The sequence below is a fragment of the Antrostomus carolinensis genome, unplaced genomic scaffold (assembly GCF_000700745.2).
Source record: "Antrostomus carolinensis isolate BGI_N321 unplaced genomic scaffold, ASM70074v2 scaffold15406, whole genome shotgun sequence".
In the NCBI taxonomy this organism is placed as follows: Eukaryota; Metazoa; Chordata; class Aves; order Caprimulgiformes; family Caprimulgidae; genus Antrostomus; species Antrostomus carolinensis.
Genome location: NW_010324040.1, coordinates 6,228 through 17,632, shown reverse-complemented (window position 1 = coordinate 17,632; position 11,405 = coordinate 6,228). Strand labels below are relative to the sequence as shown.

The 11,405-nt window shown below is 45.8% G+C and overlaps 1 protein-coding gene across 2 annotated transcripts in view; it reads right to left on the bottom strand.

Moving 5' to 3' along the window:
• The window catches only part of STK40 (serine/threonine kinase 40), a 15,651-nt gene that overhangs the window by 3,346 nt on the left and 900 nt on the right, over positions 1-11,405 (bottom strand). Inside the window, exons 2-7 of one of the 2 annotated variants that reach the window (XM_010170804.1) lie at positions 9,899-10,018; positions 8,804-8,889; positions 8,185-8,328; positions 6,962-7,189; positions 6,081-6,133; positions 2,959-3,074 (exon numbers count right to left, since the gene is read on the bottom strand). In XM_010170804.1, the coding sequence (XP_010169106.1) occupies positions 2,959-3,074; positions 6,081-6,133; positions 6,962-7,189; positions 8,185-8,328; positions 8,804-8,889; positions 9,899-10,010 (739 nt within the window). In that variant the 5' untranslated portion in view covers positions 10,011-10,018. Of the gene's footprint in view, positions 1-2,958; positions 3,075-6,080; positions 6,134-6,961; positions 7,190-8,184; positions 8,329-8,803; positions 8,914-9,898; positions 10,019-11,405 lie in introns of those variants that run through there. The other variant, XM_010170803.1, reaches the window with a different exon arrangement.

Below are 11,405 nucleotides of genomic sequence, written 5' to 3'. Positions count from 1 at the left end.
GCTGAACAGCCCTAATGTGATCCAAGAGCATCAAGAAATCAGAACCACTGTGTACTGCGCTGGAGTTCCCGCTTCCCTCCCCTTCACCATCCCTGCGAGTCCCTGAGCCTCACAGGCTCCACAGACACATCCTGCTGCAAGTCCAGGTCAAAGGAGACAGGAATTCAAGGGCCAGTGAGGACAAGGCACTGGAAAGAAAGGCTGAGAAGAGTTAGCAGTCCTCAGGTGAAGAGCAGCCCGAGATCAATGCCAGCCTCCCCACCCTGCCTGCACTGAGGTCTGTGTGGAAGTGCAGACTGAGACTCTCTGCACGTGGCTCAGGTTGAGCCCATCGAGATGGGGCTCTGCCTCCAGGATGGATCTGGCCACTGGAGCCTGTGGTGAAGCCGTGGAGGGTTCAGGAAGGTGCCTCCCCTGCACTGAGGCAATCCTGAAAGCTGCTGCAGCCCCCACGTGCCCAGGGATCTGCTCAACAGAACCGCTGCTTTAAAGCCCTTCAATCACACAGTAAGTCAAACAGCAGCATAGCATGCACCAGGGTCAAAAATTAAACTCCAGTGCTGTACCACAGCATAGGACCGAGGGAATGACTTCCTCTGACTCACCCAGTGAGTCACTGCTGCAGCATTTGTTATTTGTACTAATTATTCTATGCTTATATGCTCAAAAAAAAAAAAAGGCACCTCTCCCTCCTCCTCCAGCTTTTCCTGCGGTGACATTTCAGCAGCCATAGAATGCAAGCCATCTCCTAGCAGAGGACAACTTCTCCTGGAGACCAAATACAATGATTAATTCCTCAGGCGTTTTAGCTTCCCCTTGCACAGGAGCATTAGCAATACAGACAGAGGGATGCTCAGAGTCTGAGGGTGGTGGTGAAGCCTGGAATGTCCTCAAGTAACATCCTTTTCCCTTGATGCTTGGAGGGGAACTGCAGACTGAGCCATTCTGGAGCAGCGTTTTCAAGAGCACGGGCTGAGGCTGCACAGACACCAGGCAGGGAAGGGCTGTTCTCAGAGAGCTGAGAGCTGGGGCACAGTGCGATCGCACCCACAGATCAGTCCAGGCTGTGCTACACGAGATGCAGATCTGTAACTAAGGCTGCTCCTTGCAGGGTCCTGAACAGCCTCAGCTGTCAGGGAAGTCAGCAAAGACAGTCAGTTCAGCACCCTGTGGTATGTGGGCTACAGACAGGCCCGTCAATCCACCAAGAGAGCTGTTAGAGGAAAGGCAGGTGCTTGCAGCCGAGCTGTGCTGGCAGGGAGGGTGACAGGGCTGAAGTCCAGGACAGAATGGTGCCCCGGGTGAGCAGGAAGGAGCAGTTCCACGCACCCTTTACCAGCCACTGGAGCTGCAACTGCTCCAAGCTCCTGCAGAGCCTTTGGTTAATACCATCCATCTGGTTAGAGAGGCCTCAGGATATCCTGCAGAACAGGAAAGGCCTGCAAAAAACACACGTCCCACCTCCCCGCCTGCCTCTGCTCCCTTCCTGGCTTAGTCCTGCCCAGGAGGGAAGCAGCTTCAAACCTGCCTGGCAGATCCCATCGGAAGTGCTCAGCTCCATTTACTGCTGCAGCCTGTGAACCTGACAACACACTTACTGAGGGGAGTCCACTGGGTCTGGCAATTTCAAGACTAGCTCCTTCTGAGAGCTCGGGATGCCATGAACAAATCACTCTTCAGTACCTGTGTTATCCTCACACACACACAAGTGTGACAGACCGGCAAGGATTCCGGCTTTCACACTGGTTATGTGCACACCAGTGAGTGGTGCTGCCCAATGTAATGCCAACTTGTCCAGAAAACAGCTAGTGCTGATGACCTTCTGTCCACAGTTCTAGGCAGTTTCCCATCATCCCAACCCTATCTCAGCCCTGGGGATGGATAACCCTCAGCAGCTGGGATGCATTAGGAGTGATCTGGGACTGCAACGTGCAGTTCAGCTCCATCCAACGGGAATTTTATCCGGGCTTGCCAGGAGCACTCTGCAACATGATGAGCTAATGCATGAGAATTGGAGTCTACATGGAGAGATGCTTCAGATGCACAGTCCCAGCTGTAAATGCACCTTTCAACACTAGTTAGCTCACCTAGATAAAAAAACCAAACCCTAAGAGGTGCTTGTTACTACACTGACAAACAGCACAACCACTGCCTGCTCAGCTATTGCCAACACAAAAACTAGCACAGTAGCAGACCTCAGAGTTCATGGAAGAGAAAACCCCTGAAGCACCTAAATAGACAGAAACCAAATCTGTTTCTGAAAGCCCCACAGTCCCATGCACTGGAAACAGTTAAAAGGTGGGAGGACATGAAGGAAAGCTGCTCCTTGCCAGACTTCTGCTTAAGGCCTCTGCTGGAAACAAGGCACAGGCCAGACTGCTGGAGACAAGATACAGCCCAAACAGACTGCCTGTCTGGCCTGGTGTCATCATTCCTTTATTTTTAAGTAACTCCTCTCAGTCAGCCCACAAGCTGCCCAGAGGGTCAGCAGTTCCCTTCTGGAAGGCAGAAGGAGCTGCAGCAACTGCTCCTCTTAGTGCATGGCCTGGAATCAACCAACAGGATGGTGGGATTTGGGCCAACTGCCCCTTAGGCCTGGGGATTTACCTGCAGCTTCAGTGAAACCTCAGGAACAAGATTCAGACATGGGAAATGGAACATCTTGTCTGCAGTCAGATTTATTTAGGAACAGGCAGGGAGCTTTTAATTAGCTTTGAAGTTCAGACTAGCCTTAAGAAAAAAGTTACACTCACTCCTTCCTTCTGTACTTTCCCAGTTGGAAAAAAACAGACCAAGTCTCATAACTGGACCCTAATTAAGAGGCTCTCACAGAAGGCAGGTTACACATGGGAACAGAACTAAGTGGCTTTCATTTATTGCCAAGAGCCATAAAGGAATGAAAGGGGTGTTAGTGTGGGGGCTGTGAAGTCCCACCGAGGGCTGAAGGGGGTTGCCTACCGCTAAGCACATCTGGGCTGATGTAGGCAGGGCTCCCTCGCTGGTCCTTCAGCAGGTCATCTTCACTCACCAGGTGCTTGCCAAGACAGAAGTTTGTTATCGTTATTCGATGAGTCCTGGGGAGAATCAGAAGGCATCAGTGAACAAGGACCAGCCTGCATGAGCCAAACAGCACAAACAGAGGGAGTTCACACCAAAACAGAGGCGTGTGTCTGCGGGGCTTTTTGGGAAGCTTGAAGTGCTGGGAAAGGACAAGTGGAGCTGTAAGATCAACTCCATCCCAGTGGGAGGGATTCCACACCGGGGGAGTAAGAGAATAAATTCTACAGCCATGGAAAATATCTACATCCAGCTTGAGTGGCACATGTAAGCGTGGCTGTAAGCACAGGGTGCTCATGTCACTTGCCCACCTTGAAGCCACACAGCTGCCTTTTGGCCAGCATCCTAGGAGCATGCTAGCCAGCAGCACAGCACCCTGCAGGCATCAGCAGCACCAGGATCTGCACTTGTGTGTTTGCTGACCATTGTAGGGCATAAATGTTAACAAAGTAGAAGTCTGTTTTAATTGCTGACTCTCCCCTACCTTTCCCAAATATTATCTGTAAAAGCATCTTCTCCACACAACATTTTCTGGAAGCTGAGGGCAAACACCCCCCAGAAGGGCTGCCCCACGCCTGGCCCCTGTGCCCTGTTTGCTTACGCAGTGCCAGCAGATGAGCTGCAGGACCTTTGATCAGATCCAGTACAAACTCTTTTGTGTCACCCAACAGTCCCATGGCAGGAGTCTGACAGCAGTTGTACCTGATCTGCACGACTGTTCTTCACACTCAAGTACACAGAACAGAGAAAGTCTGATCAGCATCTAAAAAACCTCCCACAGACAAGGCGAGAGCCGCAGGTACACGCAGTTTCACTATGAAGATGCCCCTACTCCCCTATGGAATTGCCAGCTCCAACTAATGAATTTTACCAGAGAAAGTGAGCTCATTACAAAACCGCTATCACATTAAATCTTCCATGGCACTCAGATAATTTGGATTTTAACATACAACTTAAAGGACTGAGGAGAAAAATACTGTCTAGAAGATTTCTATATTCTTGAGAAGTATTCCACAACTAGAGCCTGAGAGAATGAATTAAGTCAGTCACAATAACCAAGAAATATTTCCAGCAAGTCTAACAGACAAGTAAAATAAAACCAAGTGTGGGCTGGCAACAGAGAGATGATTATTAAGAAAGACACACTTGTGTTTAAGAAGTGTTAGCTTCAACTGTCAAGAGGCTTCCCTGGCTGAATAACAATCTGCAGGATTTGTTAAGGATTTAAAAGACTAAGTGTTCTAAAGGACACTAAAATGTTCAGAGTTGCTTGGTTTTATTTAGTCACTGAAATTTGATCTAATCTGAAATCATCCAACTACTGCCCCAGCTAATTGGAAAACCTGTGACGCTTTAACGTCCACATCTCACGGGGGACAACGTCAGAGGGACCTTCATTAAGCCAGGGTGCAACCTGCCTGGTTAGGACTTTGCAGTGATCCGTAGCTGCTGTCACTCCCCCGCCAACAGAAAAAGCTCTGGCACTTTTGTGAGCAGGGTTGGAACAGAACAAACATTTCTGATCAGCCCAAATGGCTGGTCCTCTCCATGGTGATGTGCTCTTACGCCTCACCCACCCTTTCATATGACTCACTGCTGTACAGGCTACGGTTTTTCCTCACCAAAGCTGATGGTCTTGCTAGTAAAAAGCAGAAACATAGTATGTAACACAAAGAATTACTTTGGTAAGTGTGTTAATAAAGCCTCAAGTACCACCACTCCCCCTTCCCCACTCCCTGCTAGTGAGGGCCCCTGTGTGCAGCTCTACGAGTGGGATGCTCCACTTTGCCCAGAAAAGAAGGGAAGCTCAGGGTGGATCCTTCAAAGCAGCAACCTTTGTCTGCCTCTTCCTAGCAAGAAGAATCAAAGAAGCAAGCAGAAGATAAGAGATTTATCTTAAAAGAGCTCTACAGAAATGACTTAAAACATTCACGGGTCGCCCTGAAAAGCAGTAGCTGTTGTGGGTGTGTGGGGGAACCAAGAAGTTCAACATCAGAAGGTAAAAATCTGTTTGAAAGCAGAGTATTGGGGAGGAGAAAAAAAAACCAGCAAGCTGTGACCACAGTGAACCTGCACGCTTTGTACAGACTCTTGAAGCCTGCAGACCTAAAGCCTTCCAGTTTTTTATTCGTTCCACAGAAAACCAGACAGTGTGAAAAGACAATGAATTCCACTCATTCTTAAAAGTTAGTGCAAAACATTTAGCCAGTAATGTAAGACTGGAGGACACAGCAGAGTATGTGAAATGGAACCAGGTTGCCAACTAAATAACTACATAACCTGAGACAACTGAAAACCTCCAAGGAGCCACGAGCAAAGCTCACGCTACCCCCAGCTGCCTCTCACTTGCCCTGAACTCGCGCCCCACTGACGCTGCTCACTCTGCTCCGGGAGGGCTGGTCCCTCCTGGGTCTGCACAGCCTCCCAGACACATTGGACACTGATGTGTTATAAACTGGGGCTTGCAGCAAGCCAGCTAATGTGAACAAGGAAGCTATTTCAAGGACAAAATACAGACTAGACAGAAGAACTTTTGTTTAGATAAGTAAATATTTTACTGCTAGCAAAAACATAGCAGTCAAAGATTTAACACTGCTGTGATTATAGTACAGGCTGCAGCGCTGGGAATTCCTTTAGCACGATGGAGAGTAAATTATGTGAACAGAACCACTTACTACATTTTATTTTAAAAATAAATAAATATATATATAAAGTATTTCTCTAGCAGGTTTCTGAATTACTCTAAAATTTAGTTTTCAGTAGACAGAATCCAAAAAGAAGTGCTGACATGGGGTGACTAAGCTTGGTGGAAGAGTGAACTATCCAGGTTGGGCTCAATTTATTTTTGGAGATTAACTCATGTAACTTTGAACTGGATTTGTATTTTTGCACAGCCTGTTTCCATTTCCCTCGCCGTTCTCACACCAGAGCACTCTCAAGTGCCGCCTTCAGTTGTGTTCGTGACAGAAACCTGCTTCAGGGGAGAAACACAGGACAGAACAGCAGCTCTCCAGCAGACTTACCTTTTGTTTAGCACCATGTTTCCTAGTTTCAAGTCTCTGTGCACAATATTTTTCTGTAAAATACATAATAGTATAACATGAGCACAAGCATGTTTGTTATGGAAGTATAAATTTGATACTTGGACAGAAGCACCAAGTATCTTTTTGAAATCATGTCATCTTCATTCTCAGAAGTAACCTAGATCAAGGCTTCAAGTCATGTTGCATCCTGGGTATTGTGCATTTCATTTTGATTCTGGTCAGGACAGAACAGACAAATTTGCTATTTTGAACACACAGACTTGACTGAAACTAAGAGACCTGAAACTTTAGTGTCCAGGCTCACTAAGACCAATATGATGAGCATTCCCTCGAAGATACACGCTTCACTGCTCTGCCAAGGAAGGACGGGCTGCCACAGGGTAAGAAGTCAAACATTGACAGAATCTACTTTTATCACAGTAATTTCTAGTTCATTGATCTCAAACTTGTAGCTTGAGGTTCTGATTTCAGGAATCAATTTTTACACTGTGATTTATTTTGCTTCAAAAGGAAATCGCTTGAAGTGTTTCCTGCATTTGATTAGCCTCTGCTCTCCTCTTCCACCGCCCCTTTCTGAGGTTAGCACCACTGTAGGGTTCACCTGATCTGCGTTCAGTCCAGCTGGCCCCTCTCCACAGTCAACAAACACTGGGTTATCATCGAGAAACTCCCTTCCAGGGAAGGGAAAGGCTCTTCTATGGCTTAGGGCATGAGGTCTTACACAGAACACTGTTAGGGGGAAACAGCTGGAACATCCATCCTCTGTAACTGTCACTGCCTGCACAAGGAAGTTTTAAACCATCTATTGTACTAACGTGGGACACCTAAGACAGCACCAAGGGGGATAACAAAGATCTTACCTTATGTAATGCTTCTACCACTCGTACCACGTCGTAAAATATCACTACTGTCTCCCGCTCGCTGAGTCTCTTCTCTTTAATGACATAATGCTGCAGATTGATCAGATCTGCCGTTTTGTCACTGAAATCGTGAGCACAGAGACAGTCCAACACAAGACAAATGCGCTTCTTCATTTTTCTGACCATTCTGTTGGCTTCTAGATCTTCGATAATTTCACAAGCTCGGTCCTACGAGGAGGCAAACAAACGAGCAACAGGTTCAGGGAAGGAATGTGGGCACGTGGACTTACACACACAGCACCAGAGAATAACTAACTACGTGGTGATCTCAAAATAAGCAAATGCAAAGAGGCTGCTTGATCTTTGCCCTGAGTTGGGATTTCAAAAAGATGATACATGACCTCTACTTAAAGAGGTCAGAGGAAGCCTATGCTGTGTGGCTATACACATATGTCAGCACTGATATTGTTTATTTACACACAGACACCTTTAGATAAAACCTAGAAAAACTCTGCAGCAGTGCAGACTGGGAATAGCAGGGACCCCACACACTATTAACGAGAAGAACAGAAATCTTAAGACACAATTAGCAGTTCTTCTGTAACATTAAACAGGACACAGGCTGAGTTGGACATTTGGCTCATTTAAGATATAGCACAGATGGCTTCAAGTGAAAAGTCTGTTGACAAAATTCAACGAGCGAGCTCGGCAATACCAACAACCAAAGCAGTGACTCCTGCCGCATCCACGAACAGCTCTGAAGGTGTTAAGAGCAGCACAACTCTCACGAGACTCTGATCAGCACATTGACCAGTTTAATTTGCTGAAACAATTTCTTGGCAATTTGTCCCCTCTTACAAGATGTCATAAAAGAGTACAGAGACTGGAAAGCACAAATTGAGTTCTAAAGGGTGCTCTATGGGCACAAATTCATTTGCCAGTGAAGCAGCTGTTTTCCTGTTTGAAGGGGATGCTACTGAGCACCTGTCCCAACTTTCAATGGTCTTGCATTTCCCAAATCCCACCCGTTACATCCCACTTAACTCTCAAAAGCCCCTGCCACAAACTCGCTTGTTTGAAGCGGCAGTGGTTAATCCCAGCAGTGTGCTGGTAACTCTTTACACACAAGAACAGGGTCAGCACAAACTGTCCATTAAACAAAAGCAGCTCAAGCCAACAGCAGTTCCTGGCATTCCCCCAACCTGGATGGTGACCAGTGGTACCTGAAAGAGCCCGTGATGATGAACCACCCCTTCCTGGTTGTGGAGCAGGGAAAGGAGAGAATACTCCGTGTGCAGCAGCATCTTCCCCTGCCGTTCCTCCTGGGTTTCTATTCCTTTATCACCCCTTTCTTCTAAGGTGAGAATCTTCAGGAAAAGGGAAAAGATCTTTACAGCTCCCAGAAAAACCCGAATGCCCCCAAACCTCTCATATTTTAGGTATTCCCATGTGTTTAACAGCTGATGTAACTGCTCTGATGTTTGCATACTTGCCACAAACCTATCTGAACCAACATCAGCACAGAACACGCAACAAGAGCTTGATTAACACAGGACAGCTCAGGTGGCTTTCTGCAAATATCCCAGGTGATTTTTCCCCACTGGAGCCACCCCCATTTCAGGCCCAGCAGAGATCAGAGGGCTCCAGGAGAGCAGCACAGCAGCCACAGAGGCCTCATCTCAGGGCTAATCTCAGCACCAGATCTGGGCCCAAGGGAAGTTCCAGGAGCCGTTTCCGACAGCGCACGGGCTCAGCCGACACCACACGCTGCTGCCAGCGCTTCTGTCGCGAGAGCTGAAGTTCCAGAGCTCTGAAGATGTGGAAGCCCTGCAGTGTGCTTACCTTTAGCTGATAAAAGTCATCTGTCCCATCCTTTCTTGCCAAACACTGAACAATACTTGGCACAGGGGAGTTACCTAAACGTGGACCTAACAGCACAAAGCAAAAACAGACTTGTTTTCCTTTAAGCAGCAATGACTAATTCGGGGTTACATCAGTATGTGAATGTCACGCATTTTGCATTAGTTTGTAACTAAGTTCCTTTTTTTTTTTCTTCTTCAGGAGACTAAATGTGTTTCCCCAAATTACAATCTAAAGAAAAAAAAAAAAGGTATTGAACTCTGAAACCTTTTTGGACAATGTTTCATTTGTTCAGGGGAGAACCATTTAACAAAAGCCCACACATGGCACAGCTGTTCTCAGAAATTCAAATTTCTGCATGCCTGAACCATATGGCTTTTACATTTACTAGCAACACCCACAGCAACTGCTGTTACCACACCTCTGAACCCAACTGCCACCTCTGCAGGGACTGCACAGGTACGCAGATTAGTCCAAATGTCAGGTTAACAGATAGTCTCTACTCTTCAGATTAAATCAATCAGCTTCCAACTGATTAGCCACTGGCTTCCACTGTGAAGTCCATCATGTTTTTTGACAGTTTATATAACTAGTTCTGAGCTAAAAACTATTCTAGCAACTCTCAAAAGGCAGCAGAGTGGTCTTGCCTTGGCACATACTGCTTATAACGACCACTACTGAACTATTAAGTTGCCTACATGCTGATTTGACAGCATATTCCAGGCAGGCAGGGTTGAACATCTCCCCAGAGCTCTACCCAAAAAACTGTCTGAATGAATTTGTTCTTTAACAAAGTTTAAGAATGTAGTTCTAAATAACAATAATAAAAAACCAAGGGTGAAAACAAAGGTTTATATTTATCTGAGAAGCTGTGTCTGCCTTGCTGTATTAGTCCTACAAATCTCCTTAGCCTGACCAGCTGCAGAAGCTCTACAGGCTGCTGCATCAAGTGAATTGCACTCTGAGGTGAGACACTGAATTACACATCTGTTTACCTCATTTTATAGTGGCTTTTCTTTTCAGTTTTGCAATCAGTAACTACCTTGAACACTGAAGAAGAAAACCCTCCCTGCTTACCTAGTATAAAAGGACCCGCTCTCTTGGCATTATTTCCAGAAATCCCTGTACAAAGAGCTTTGGCCTTAGTGGATGTTTCCCCAGCTCCTCTGTCTGATGCTCGCCGCTTCATCCTTGGCTCTTGAAAGAGAAAGAAGATCACATTTGATGAGCAACTGAGTTAATTTCTTACACTACCCTTGATTTTGTACTGGAAGGCTGTCACCTCCTGATGCACTCACGCCTCTGCCTACTTGTGCTTCTACAAAAAAGCTACAGCTCATTACTGATAGACCAGTTGTGGGTTGGAGGCTTAATGTGTTTTTTCAAGGTATTAAATCAGCCTCATTATTCAAAGCAACATTTCCTAGAACAGTTGTTTGAGACACACAGTAGGAACAAGTCAAAATAATTAAAGCTTGTTTTACAGCAAAAACAAGTTTGAAAATTAACATATTCCAAAAAAAACCCTGAAAGAAAATGCCTGAGTTACCCTTCTGTAGGGGTGTCTGCTGCTGATTCAGCAGGGGGACTTGTGTGGGTTCCTTCACTGAGGACTTCAGCAGCCAGCTGACCCAGTAACTTCGAAGGCTCAAGTCTGTTCCTCAAACAGCCCAGAATGCAGAAAACTGACCATAAAAATGAACAATATATTTCACCTTTTCCAGCAAGGGCATAGAAAACTGAAGCATGTTATTGTAAGATTCAGTTAATTTGACAGAGATTTTTCAAAAATGTATTTTTAATCTTAAAATAAATCCCCCCTCTCTCTGTACCTCTTTAGATTCTAACCTCTTTATTACATCTCCATCCAATACAGCTGCAATTTGAGTCCAACATATAAAACTGTCACGTCAGTCTCCTCCAGGAGATGCTTTGTTCAGGTTTAGCACAGTTACCTGCCTGCAATGGACATTCCAATGAAAGGAAACACAGAGGTGCCAGCAGGTGTGCTCTCCTGCACGACCACCCCGTGGAAAAAACACCTTCATCTACTCAATATGAATCTCATGCTTTGCATCCAAGTATTTATTCAAGGCTCACACATCACTACAACTCAGCACAAACTACTAAAAGCTTATTCAAGAATTAAAGAAAATCTGATTCCCAACATTCATTTTCTGCTGTTTATAGAAATCTAAAGATCATTTGAAGTGGCACTGCAGAACCAGTACCTAAAGAGCCAAATAAATCCAACTCAGCACAAACTACTAAAAGCTTATTCAGGCATTGAAGAAAATCTGATTCCCAACATTCGTTTTCTACTGTTTATAGAAATCTAAAGATCATTTGAGGTGGCACTGCAGAACTAGTACCTAAAGAGCCAAATAAATTCAAAGCCTCTGCAACTAAGACACTTATTCCCCAAAGAAAAGTCTTGTTTTACTTTAGCAGGAAAAGAACCACCTGTGATTGCAGCCAGGCCAGCCTTCACCTGCCACATGCTCACTACACACATAAACCAGCTCCATCAAACTCAAGTTTTGTTCCCAATATGCCTCCTCTTCATCTTTACCTCTTGGGAAAG